The 11,636-nt window shown below is 39.5% G+C and overlaps 2 protein-coding genes across 3 annotated transcripts in view; one reads left to right on the forward strand and one right to left on the reverse strand.

The window, feature by feature from the left end:
• LOC306935759 (protein mono-ADP-ribosyltransferase PARP14-like) overlaps window positions 1-5,037 on the reverse strand; it is a 26,593-nt gene extending 21,556 nt beyond the window's left edge. Inside the window, exons 1-7 of the mRNA XM_079518947.1 lie at window positions 4,984-5,037; window positions 4,713-4,882; window positions 2,726-2,913; window positions 2,596-2,614; window positions 1,762-1,952; window positions 1,632-1,650; window positions 509-745 (exon numbers count right to left, since the gene is read on the reverse strand). Of these exons, the coding sequence (XP_079375073.1) occupies window positions 509-745; window positions 1,632-1,650; window positions 1,762-1,952; window positions 2,596-2,614; window positions 2,726-2,913; window positions 4,713-4,882; window positions 4,984-5,006 (847 nt within the window). The 5' untranslated portion in view covers window positions 5,007-5,037. The remainder of the gene's footprint in view (window positions 1-508; window positions 746-1,631; window positions 1,651-1,761; window positions 1,953-2,595; window positions 2,615-2,725; window positions 2,914-4,712; window positions 4,883-4,983) is intronic.
• Window positions 4,890-10,969, forward strand: LOC306935761 (N-myc-interactor-like). Of its 2 annotated transcripts, none has more exons than XM_079518951.1 (10): window positions 4,890-5,123; window positions 5,223-5,303; window positions 5,394-5,456; window positions 5,617-5,775; window positions 6,120-6,236; window positions 7,016-7,181; window positions 7,627-7,733; window positions 7,865-8,051; window positions 8,501-8,604; window positions 10,141-10,969. In XM_079518951.1, the coding sequence occupies exons 2-10, from the start codon at window positions 5,268-5,270 to the stop codon at window positions 10,342-10,344; spliced, it is 1,143 nt and encodes a 380-aa protein (XP_079375077.1). In that variant the 5' UTR covers window positions 4,890-5,123; window positions 5,223-5,267; the 3' UTR covers window positions 10,345-10,969. The 2 variants fall into 2 exon arrangements, with proteins under 2 accessions (XP_079375077.1, XP_079375076.1); XM_079518950.1 differs by having other exon boundaries at window positions 4,985-5,123; window positions 5,237-5,303.
• Window positions 10,970-11,636: the final 667 nt, after the last annotated feature.

Genomic DNA, 11,636 nt, shown 5'->3' on the forward strand with positions numbered 1-11,636 from the left:
TTGGCCAAATTGTCAAAAAAAAACACCCATGTGAAGTGAGGGGCGCTAATATATTAAAATCTAACTCATGTTGCTATGATTAGGTGATGTAATGGTGATGTAAAATGCTATTTATTGTTAATGGCATTTAATGTTTGTGTTAGGGACAAGATGACGTACATTTTCCCTTCATTGTCAATGGCATTTTTAAAACAAACATTGAACTAAAAACAAACATTAACCCTGTATATAGGAGGGGCTAGCGCCACTCAATAATGTAAGGAAGAGGCAAAAATTGTGAAAATAGCTGATCTACAAGCTCAGATCTACAAGGTGTGAACTTGTAGATCGGCTATTTTCAGAAAAGGTATCCGTGGAACCGAAATAAACTAAACTCCTACATTTCAAGTGCTTGTCAGGCGGGTAGGGGATCCCCAGATCAAATATGATTATTTTGCGGGGTCGCAGCCTGAATTTGAGGACCAGTGCAATAAATAAGACACCCTATTTTTAGGGAAATATTACATACCAATGTCTTGTTTGAAGGTGACCACAATTTTGTCTCCATCATCAAGTGTCTCCCAGACATGTTCAGCCCCTTGGCTACAGCTCCCAACGTACCCGGAAACATGGGTGCAGATGCAGCCGTCATCGAACCCACTCAGGACAAAGCGTCTGCAATCAAGGTTCTCAGTAGACTGTTCATCGTAGACGACCACAGATATCCCATGGTCATGTACCTTCTTGGCACAGACCTTGTCCATATCTGAGAGGGGAAAGTAGAGGCAGCAATTTATTCTGTGTTATGAGACCAGAAGATTGTTGCATGCACAGTGGAAAAGATTGGGAATGAGTGGCTGGCCTGGTCATAATGGACAGACGAGCATGAAATCAAATTCATGCTCAATTAAGCACGGGTGAGACCAAATTAAATGAAACAATGACAAATTAATAAACACATCTAATTATCAAATTACACCAAGCGTTTGTACTGTTGGATGCTAAACAAGTAACATCCAAATAGTCATTCTAGTTTGTTGTTGTTATCAAATCAATAATGATAATGAAGCATGGGTGTGAGGGTGGGCACAAGTGATATCATAAAAGAATGATGGGAAACATGCTGCTCAGTTCAAAGATGGCAGAAGGTGATAGGTGGAGGGTAAGAGCTATGTAATGAATGGTCAAAGTTTTATAGTCCGAAAACTTTACCTGCAGCAGGCTGCACGTTAAACACTGCTGTTTGCTGACTACATGTAAAAGAAAATGTTGCCACAATATGTATGTATTATTATTACCAGTAGCATCTCTTGTTGGCAATTGCTTCAAAATGATGAATCAAATTTTTCATTCACAGGTTAATGCTGACATAGGGCTAATGTTGACATAGGGCTAATGTGTAGTTTTATTAGACAGTTGGAGGATCCAGGTACATGTTTAGTAAGAGTGGGTTATGCTGCAAACTGCTCAAAATACAACTGTAAGAAGTATTTATTTTGATCACTGATGACAAGAAGACTGTATGAACCTACACCCCCTTCCTCACCCATGGCTTGATAAAACAAAAAAGGGAAAGAAGGGGCTTTGATTAGAAAATGTATTTATCCGTCTCTCACGGAATTAATGTATTTAGTAAAAGACACATATCTTACCTGCTTGGCAGACCTCAAGCTGTAACATAAATCATAATTTTGATTAATGGAACTTATATGCAAGATCAGGGAAGTAAAGCAGGGAATAAACAATAAATTCATGTGATAGCTAGAGTAAAACTAAAGGAACCTTCTCATTAGCAGGTCTGTACAGGTTCACTTTATCTTTGTCAGGACGAGGAAGAACAGGTGGTTTTAATTTCTTCCCCACTGGGCCTTGTTGTTGGTCGTCAGCCGGCACTTTCACCTGCAGCTCGACCAAGCCGTACGGCTCTTTGAAGTCAACGTGGTGCTTTCTTTTTGACATCACTTTATCGCAGGCTAAGGAAGAAAGAGGAAGTTAGCCATTTTTATATATGGATCTGACCTCGTGACATCATGGAGACCATTAGATCTCCATAATGTTTGTCAGTGGAGAACCCTTGATGTCATCAATATTAAGCCCATATATGCGAATGTCAATATATGACCATTATTGTGACAGTCTCATGATAACCAGTGTGGTTGCCGCGACGCGACTGAGACTTGCAAATGAACCAAGTTGGTACAACATCTCCATATGGACATGTAAAAGAAAATGTTGCCACAATATGTATTATTATTATTACCAGTAGCATCTCTTGTTGGCAATTGCTTCAAAATTATGAATCAAATTTTTCATTCACAGGTTAATGCTGACATAGGGCTAATGTTGACATAGGGCTAATGTGTAGTTTTATTAGACAGTTGGAGGATCCATAGGTACATGTTTAGTAAGAGTGGGTTATGCTGCAAACTGCTCAAAATACAACTGTAAGAAGTATTTATTTTGATCACTGATGACAAGAAGACTGTATGAACCTACACCCCCTTCCTCACCCATGGCTTGATAAAACAAAAAAGGGAAAGAAGGGGCTGTGATTAGAAAATGTATTTATCCGTCTGTCACGGAATTAATGTATTTAGTAAAAGACAAATATCTTACCTGCTTGGCAGACCTCAAGCTGTAACATAAATCATAATTTTGATTAATGGAACTTATATGCAAGATCAGGGAAGTAAAGCAGGGAATAAACAATAAATTCATGTGATAGCTAGAGTAAAACTGAAGGAACCTTCTCATTAGCAGGTCTGTTCAGGTTCACTTTATCTTTGTCAGGACGAGGATGAACAGGTGGTTTTAATTTCTTCCCCACTGGGCCTTGTTGTTGGTCGTCAGCCGGCACTTTCACCTGCAGCTCGACCAGTCCGTACGGCTCTTTGAAGTCAACGTGGTGCTTTCTTTTTGACACTTTATCGCAGACTAAGGAAGAAAGAGGAAGTTAGCCATTTTTATATATGGATCTGACCTCGTGACATCATGGAGACCATTAGATCTCCATAATGTTTGTCAGTGGAGATCCCTTGATGTCATCAATATTAAGCCCATATATGCGAATGTCAATATATGACCATTATTGTGACAGTCTCATGATAACCAGTGTGGTTGCCGCGACGCGACTGAGACTTGCAAATGAACCAAGTTGGTACAACATCTCCATATGTGGAGCTGACTATCATCACCTGGATCTCCATATAATTATGATCACGACACTGACCTCATCAACACCCTGGATAGCCATACAGGTTTGACATACTAGATCTGCATATATGGAGCTGGCCAGCAACTCTACATCTGACCTTACTGACACCAGATTAATAGTTTAACTCCTGCTTCTCAACTGTGACTTTTGTTTCAGTGCGCTTCTCGCCCTCAGGGAGCTTTACTGGTTTTATTTTGATCTGCACAAGATCCGTAATACATTAGAAGATCCAAACACTGATCAGAAGCCAGAAGGTTACATTACAGACAAACCAGAATTACCAGATACAACTGCTGCGCATGCACACACATGCACATGCACACACTTTGAAATTCTCTAGAAAAGTAAAACATAGGCTATCTGAGAATGGTACAGTACTCAAGTAAATGTACTTCGTTACTTTAGTTTGCACTGCAGTTAGCCTAATATCATTAGGTACTAATCCTCAACGTGGGTGCATTCATGATTCACCCAATCATCAATTTTGTACGTATGTCTTTAAATGACTGATGAATTGAAAATGTTGGACTCTGATGTAAACAAACAGTGCTTTTTCTGGTTTTATCATCGTAGCAGATTTGTATTGTACTTTCTTTGAAAGGTACCCATTCTACAAAATGTTAACATGTTCAATCAATTAATCAATCATTAGCCTATTCATATAAATCGAGATATTAAGTTTGAAACATGCCATAGCCTTTTTTGATTGATTGAAAATTGTATTAACAGTTTGCAGAATTACAGTACATTTCAAGCACAAACTCAATACAAAGGCTGTTAACTGTGAGTGGACGACCCAATTAAGCATTACACTTGTTTACAACAGGGTCCACCATGTTCAATTCATCAAAACATTTAGAGACGTACAAATAGACACTTCTATATAGACAAAGAACAGTACAGGAATTCATCATAATGGAGGTAAAAAGGGAAAAGAAACATGTACAGTGAGGAGAAAAGGGGGGGGGGGCGGTGGGGGGGATTCAGATTTTACGGGGGCCAGTTTCGAATTGCAGCCATCCGTGCCCTTTGAGAGCGGTTTTGAAGGAGTCAAGGGATTCGCATGTCTTAATGACTGTTGGTAGGGCGTTCCACATTTTGGTGGCATAGGAGCGAAAATAATTTAGTCCCTTGTTTGTGCCGAATCTGGGTTGAACATGGTTCGTTGCACTCCCTCTGGTGTTGTGGCAGCGGTGGCCGAACGGATAGCGGCGCGGTCTAGATACCGGAAGGTTCCCAGTTCGAACCAGCCGTCCGACACGTTAAAATTACCACCGCTGAAATGCCCTTGAACAAGGCATCAACCACTACGATGAAATGTGTTCTATGAGCAGGGCCTGGCTGGAAACAAGTTCTTGAGCTTAGCCCAGATACCCTGGGTAAATATAGATTTCATTTCATTTCATTTCATTTGTGGGTGTGGACTTCGTTAACATTAAGGAAGTAGCTAGGCTATCAACTTTATGCTGGGTCTGTTTTGAGACACACTCAGTGAAAAACGAAAGTAAAGTACCCTTACCTTTCTCGTCGACAAAGACCAGAAATGCCCTGCGTTTGTCGTTCGGATCGGCATGTATTTCTAATACCTCGCCACCAGATCGCCTTTTGTTGCTGAAGTAGAGTTCTAGTTTGTGTCTGATGTTATCCAGTTCGTCAGGCAAGCCCTCCAATAGAAGAGTGTTGTGCAGCCTGGACATCGTGGAGAGACAGACGGTTCTTATTAACAGTACACCGCAACTGTCAGTCTGTAAACAGGACTCAGGACTGGACCTATCTGACCGTGTGCTCACCAGTTCCTCACTCCTTGACTCATCTGCGAAGACCGCTCTGGAAAACACGCCCGCCTTCACTTTACTTTCACTTTTGATTTTCAGCTTTCTTTAACTTTATTTGAATGCTATTCGTGCTGATTTTGTTTGGGAAAACACAGGTAAGATTTACACTACAAGTTATAATAGCAAGTTGTTAATGTTAAAATAAAATAAATATCTGGGGTAATTTAATAAATAATATATTATAAGGCTATAAGTTTCGTTTTCGTAGAAACACGTACCCTCAAGCCTGAAGTCAAGCCATGGCAGATCTCAACAACGTTATGCTGAACGGAACGGTAAGACTTGAGTGATTTATGTTTAATTATTTAAAATGACTTTAGTGCAAATCTAATGCAGCAATAATTGTATTACCATTTGCTTTCTAGATGGACAATGGTATTGAAGAAGACGAACTAGCTAAAGCCAAGAAAGAGCTGGAGTCGTGGAAGGTATCCCACTATCCCTTTATATTCTTTGGACTTGATATCGTAACTGGTCCGTATTAATATGGCACATACTTGATCAAATTAGAGAACGAGATAATAACCACACGTCTGCCCTTTGCAATATAGCCTAATTTATGCATATTTTAATTTGTTTATTTCCCAGGTCAAAGTTGAAAAGGCAGATGATACCAAATGCAAACTGATTCTAGAGAAACTCGAGACGGACGACACCAAGTCTGAAGCCAAAAAAGAAATGAGCATTCTTTTGGAAAAGATAAAGAAAAGTGAAACACAATTCACTGAATCTATGGATGGCTTAAAGGTATCACTACTTTTCAAATTCACATACGTAGGCCTATCACAATGATTGGTGATACTGATGCAAATATTAGGTAGGCCTATACATTGAATTATTATCCAGCAGGGGGAAATCAGTAAATATAAAAGGCTATATTAATATTTATGTATTTTTGCTGAATATTTATTATTTTGTGTGAATCTATTGGATAGTTTTGCAAGAGAACCAAAGTAGTTGTATATCTGAAACAAAACAAAACAAAAACTTCATACAATTCTACACAAATGTAGACTCACATTGCAAGTGAATATTCTATTGTTTTACAATAATGCATGTACATAAATCATTTCATGTTTAATTTTGCATAGGATGAAATCCTCAAACTTGAGAGAGGTAACCAGAATCTGATATACAAACTGAAGAAATGCCATGCTGAACTTGAATCTAAAAGGGCTGAGGCCATAAAACTTCAACAGAGATTCAAGGTAAATATATACATAAATTCATGTGTACTTTTAACCCAATAAACCTGAGGCCGATTCTACAAATGCCTTCTAAATCAGTAGTTCTCACACTTTCAAGATTTTTTACAAATAGAAGGTGTGTGTGTGTGTGTGTGTGTGTGTGTGAATCTGAAATGGTATGGGACCCTGCCCCCCCACACCAAAAAAATAAATCTCCTGGATTCTCACAGTCCAATGTTGGCAGCCCTGGTGGACCGTGAGGGTATTACAAGTGGTCCCCCAATATAAAACTAAAAAGAGAGAATCAACCAGGTGCTCGATGGATGTGCAAAAAAAGTTTAAAAGTAGGTTGGTGCTTCAAAGATAAATGGGACTGAAATACTGAAGAAAAGAAAATCCGAGCACTCAAAAAGGTGCGGAGAGGGTGGATATAAAATCAAGGTACTTTATTAGAAAAGTTTAAAAAGCCAACATGTTTCGACTCACAAAACCGCCGCCTTTTCTTCAGTTGGTCCCCTAATATAATTGGCAAAACAACATTTTATTGATAATGAGAAAAAGTTTTCATTGTGATAAATGGGAACTGAAAGTATTATTGATCCAAGCTGGATCACCAACCATTTGCCTCTGAAAATAAGTCGTGGTCACGTGTGCCACGAACACTTTTGAGGTTTTCAATTGGGCCCTGATCCAGAAAAGGTTGAGAACCAGTACTATACTGGCTTTGAGTATATGATCAGAGTAAAAGAAAACAAATTTGGCTGATTTCAGAACCCCATTGTGTCTTCATTGCTGTACAGATCTGTGCCCAAATCCCAAAGACTAAGGTGAAGTTTGTCAGGAAGATGGAGGCAGAGGAGCAGGAGGAAGGAGCTGATCAAATCAACGGCGTGTTCACCATCACACAGCGACCCTCTGTGGTGCTTGTGGGGGGGCAGGCTCTCATCACGTTTGAAGAAGAGAAAGGTGGATGTGCATACATTAGTTGGATGATCTGATACAGTGTTATTAAATTAAGTGAGAAAATGAGTTATGAGGTCATAACATAGCCAAGAGTAAACTACAAGGTGTAATTTCGTTGAAATTACCCCATCCAAACATGTTTGAATGTGCTGTGAACACAGTAGAAAAGAGATCCTAGAATTCCAGTCTAGTGTTTCCTGTTCTTACATTGCTGTTGTTAACAGAGTGGATAAGGTTTTTTATGGCTTGTTACGACTTTATGAACTATAGACACGTTATGACCTTTGTGTTTGTTTGCATGTTTCCAGCAATCAAAACATGTTCTTTGCAATTTCTTTCATGCTATGTTCTGTAGTTTTTAATGTTAGTTATGTAAGATTCTGATGGTTGTCTATCTTGTGATTAGAATAAATACATGTTTTTTAATATATATATTTTTAATTCCTAGTGACGTCTCAGATTCTGAAGATGGCCAAGTGCTCTGTTTCTTGTGAGAAAACAAAGCTGGATGTGATACCAAAAAGTCTCACCCTGGAGCCCTCTGTAAAGTTTGAGGCAAGTTATAATTCAGGGAGCACATAACATGTGGTGCACATTTAATGTGAATTCATTGTTTGGATGAAAGGAAAGCTCAAAATTATGATTCTTGAACAATGTGTGTCATTGCGTATGCGCAACACTTGCAGGTTCACATTGACGTTTCCAAGAAGCAACTGAAGTTCTCCAACGCACCGCCCTCCATGCTGGAGGAGCGAATGAAGGACCGGCTGGAAATGAGCTTCTCCAGACCCAGCAGAGGTGGAGGCGAAGTGGAGAGAGTTGACTATGACAAACATAGTGGCTCTGGTCAAGTCACCTTCCTGCAATCTGGAGGTACAACAAAGCCCGAGTCATCCTACATCGCACGTCGAAAATAGCAGAACCACAAGCTCATTGGCATGGGGCATGCGCTACACGCCTTGAGCATGCGTGTCTGCTATTTTTGACATGCAACATTGTCGTGTGACAGAGCATACATTGGGCTTAAGTGTTGTGTGTGTGAGTCTGTCTTTGACAGTGGTTGTGCATGGAGGCATGCTCAAGTGTCTGTCAGATTGTGATATTGTTCACACCTTTTTATTGTGCTGGATTATATATTTTATAATAAAAGCAACAACAAAAGAGGTCATTCATACTAGGATTAATTTATACTTAGTCACACCACAAAGTGTCTTTTGACAAAATGCTTTTTCATCTGGGAATATGTAAGTGTTGTCGAGTGACACAGTGTAAATGGGCCTATAGATTTAACTGAGAAAGCTCTTGTGTTGTTTCCCCTGTAGTGGCTGAGAACCTTGCCCTGCGAGGGAAGTATTGCGTCAACCTGGACTCTGAAGTCAACGTGAAGGTTGAACCGGTTTATAGCTATCAGCTACGGAAGTTTCAGGTAAGATAGTACAAAGTGTGGTTCATCTACCATTCGCTTGCCCTCCACTGCTCTAGAATAGCCGAATCCGCAGAGTGGTGCCCTGTAGGCTGTAGGCAATCAATCCTGTGGTGTCTAATGTGACACCGCAGTCCGCAGCTATGATCCACAGGGCACTCCTCTGTGGATTTGTCTACTAGTGAACCTGCTGTGATGATGAGCCTTCGAGCATTTGTACTTTTGTATCATGAGCCAGTGTTAAGAGTAGAGTAGAATGCAATAGAAAATGTATTGTATACAGTGGAGATATAGCCTGACACTTTCATTTCGTTTCACTTCATTATTCCGATTTATTTTTATTTTGTAATGGGCGTGGCTAGCGAGGGCTGGACTGAGCTAGGCTAGTGGAGATATGGCTTTGACCTCATTGTGATCAATTTAAAAGCAGACAAGACACAATGAATACACAGACTCCAGAAGACATATTCCAGGTATTCCATATATGCTGACTGTAGGCTATATGTGCTGTACAAAATGAGGTCAAATAAAAGTGGACTAGCAGGTTTATTCTCACCAAGGCACTGTAAAGTGAAAATTAAAGTGACTGAGACATCTCACAGCATAGTTCCGATAATATTTTCCTCCTTCACCTTAGAGATGGTAAATGATGCATTTATATAGCACCTTTATCCAAGGTGCTTTACAGAGATTGTGCATTACATTCACCCATTCACACACACATGCCGGAGAAAACCATGCAAGGCGGGAGCAATTAGGAGTTCAGTGTCTTGCTCAAGGACACTTCGACACTAACTCTGGGTTGGAACTGGGAACCTTGCGGTTCCCATCCGGTCACTCTACCCCTGAGCCACCGCCGCCGCCGAGATGTGGCAGTATAGTACATCATATATGCATTCAAGCCTTTTGGAGAAGAATGATACTCATTCAAGGCTCAGACACAAAGAGCCATATGGTACATGAAGGAATAGTTAAAGTTACAGTAGGCAGACCACCTCTGACTACTGCACATGTGCTAATTATATTGTATTTATTAACATACTGATTGTACTGTACCTGTTTGAAATGAAATGTGTCATAATCTACATGTTCAGTAGATGGCAGTGTTGCCTTTGAGGAGATATCCAAACTCAACTCAACCCTAATGCTTTACCACTTGTTCCATGCAGCAGTGGTTCTCAAAGGGTCAGGACCCCCAGGGGTCTTTGGGGAGGTTCCAGGGGGTCCCCAGCAAAATTAGTTAACACAATAATTTTAACCACTTTATCCATATTTAATAGCTTGGCCGATACAAGCTAATTTCATAAATCCTCTCTTCTGTGGGTCCCTGACATATCAATTGTATCAGTGTCTATCGTTGTATTTCTCAATATGCTTAGACATATTCAAGGAATACATGGCAATTAGCTGCAAAGACTAGATTTGAGATTATAAAATGATCCAACGCAAAATGGGAATGAACAATAGCAAATCAGAGATAAATCAATGCATCATTCAACCTTCCTTTCCATAAACACCTGTTGTCGTGATTGATCTCAGACGTTCTGCGGCATACCAAAGCGTACCATCCTCCTGGACGACATCCAGGACCTGGGCGATGATGAGGACCTACAGGACCACCTGGAGATCCACTTCCAGAAGCCCAGCAACTACGGCGGAGAGGTGGAGTGCATCAAGTACGTCTCCGCTGGCAAGACCCTCCATGCCTTCTTCACCGAGGACAAGACTGAAATGGAGGCCTAGTTTTTCATGTGGTTTCATGTGGCTGCTAATTACAATAATGCAAGCATACACTCAAGTCAATCATTTAATAATAATAATGCAACCTAAAAAAAAATCAATTATGTAATATAATTAATAACTGGTGAAAAAAAATATTCTGGTGAAAAAGGTGTTATGCACATCACACAATAATGAAAAAGTAACATAGGACTTTGGAAATAGTATCATATCCTATGACATTTGGGCTCAAATGTCATACGTGAATGAATGAATGTACTTATTACGTATGTGACAGAAGAAAACGTGAACCGTCTTTTGACAGTAAGTAGGTAGATTAAAGCCACATTTGTGTTGCCCCGGTCCGTGAAAGTAGAAGCACAAAATATGTTTATACGTAAAAGTGCAACCATTATGTATAATTAAGTGTGGAACTAGTGAAGGATTGATTGATTGAATGATTGATTGATTGATTGAATACTGTTAAGATTGTTAACATTACAGGTAGTACAGTCAAAGGTTATGCTAAAAGGACAATGTTTCCATTGTGGTCCACTTTTTGTGTACTCCCACTTGACACCACAGTTTAATGTTTTGTTGATGTGCTTACAATGCCTTAGAATGTGAACGTTTGTAGGTATTTTACTCTCATGTGATTTATACTACCCAAATAAAGCATATATAATAGTATTCATTGTGTACTTGTGGTTATTTACACCAGTGGGTTTTCAAGCCTTTTCATATCAAGGTCCATTATTGTTGGTCCGTTTGACCACCATTTGATGAGATTTAGCCTCTCAGACCCAAAACTAGAATATTTTGTTGTCTTGGATAACATTTTGTTCCACAATTCCATGTTGGTAGCATAGGAGAGATAACGTGAAGACATAAGGCAAACAATCAACATTTTCTAATTGTGTAGACTTAAATAAAGTAATGCAGATGTTCAACAATAATTTAACTGTTGATAGTGTAACATTAAACCAAATGTACCCGTAAGGGTCCGTTTGGTTTAATTTTACACAGGTCCATTTGGTTTCATTTTACACTCTCAAAAGATAAGATCTTTTTCCCCCTCCAAATGTCTTCTGCTATTGCAATGGAAAATCTGATATTTTGGCCAAATGTTCAGCTATCATACATGCCTAGCCAGATATAGGGGCGCTAGGGTTCATATGGTTTATAACAGTTCACCCCCAAAAATTGTAGATTTATCTATCAATTATTACACACCCCATGAAACCTTGAATTCATGGAGATTTATTTGATTTTTTCGAAATTAAAGGAACGAAACATGTATATTTTAAACTGGTTTA

The sequence above is a fragment of the Electrona antarctica genome (genome assembly GCF_951216825.1).
Source record: "Electrona antarctica genome assembly, chromosome: 13".
Lineage (NCBI taxonomy): Eukaryota > Metazoa > Chordata > Actinopteri > Myctophiformes > Myctophidae > Electrona > Electrona antarctica.

Coding starts and splice junctions, on each gene's coding strand:
- LOC306935761 (XM_079518951.1), top strand. CDS start 5,268: ATGGCAGATCTCAACAACGTTATGCTGAACGGAACG. Junction 5,776..6,119: donor AATCTATGGATGGCTTAAAG/GTATCACTACTT, acceptor AATTTTGCATAG/GATGAAATCCTCAAACTTGA. Junction 6,237..7,015: donor AACTTCAACAGAGATTCAAG/GTAAATATATAC, acceptor ATTGCTGTACAG/ATCTGTGCCCAAATCCCAAA.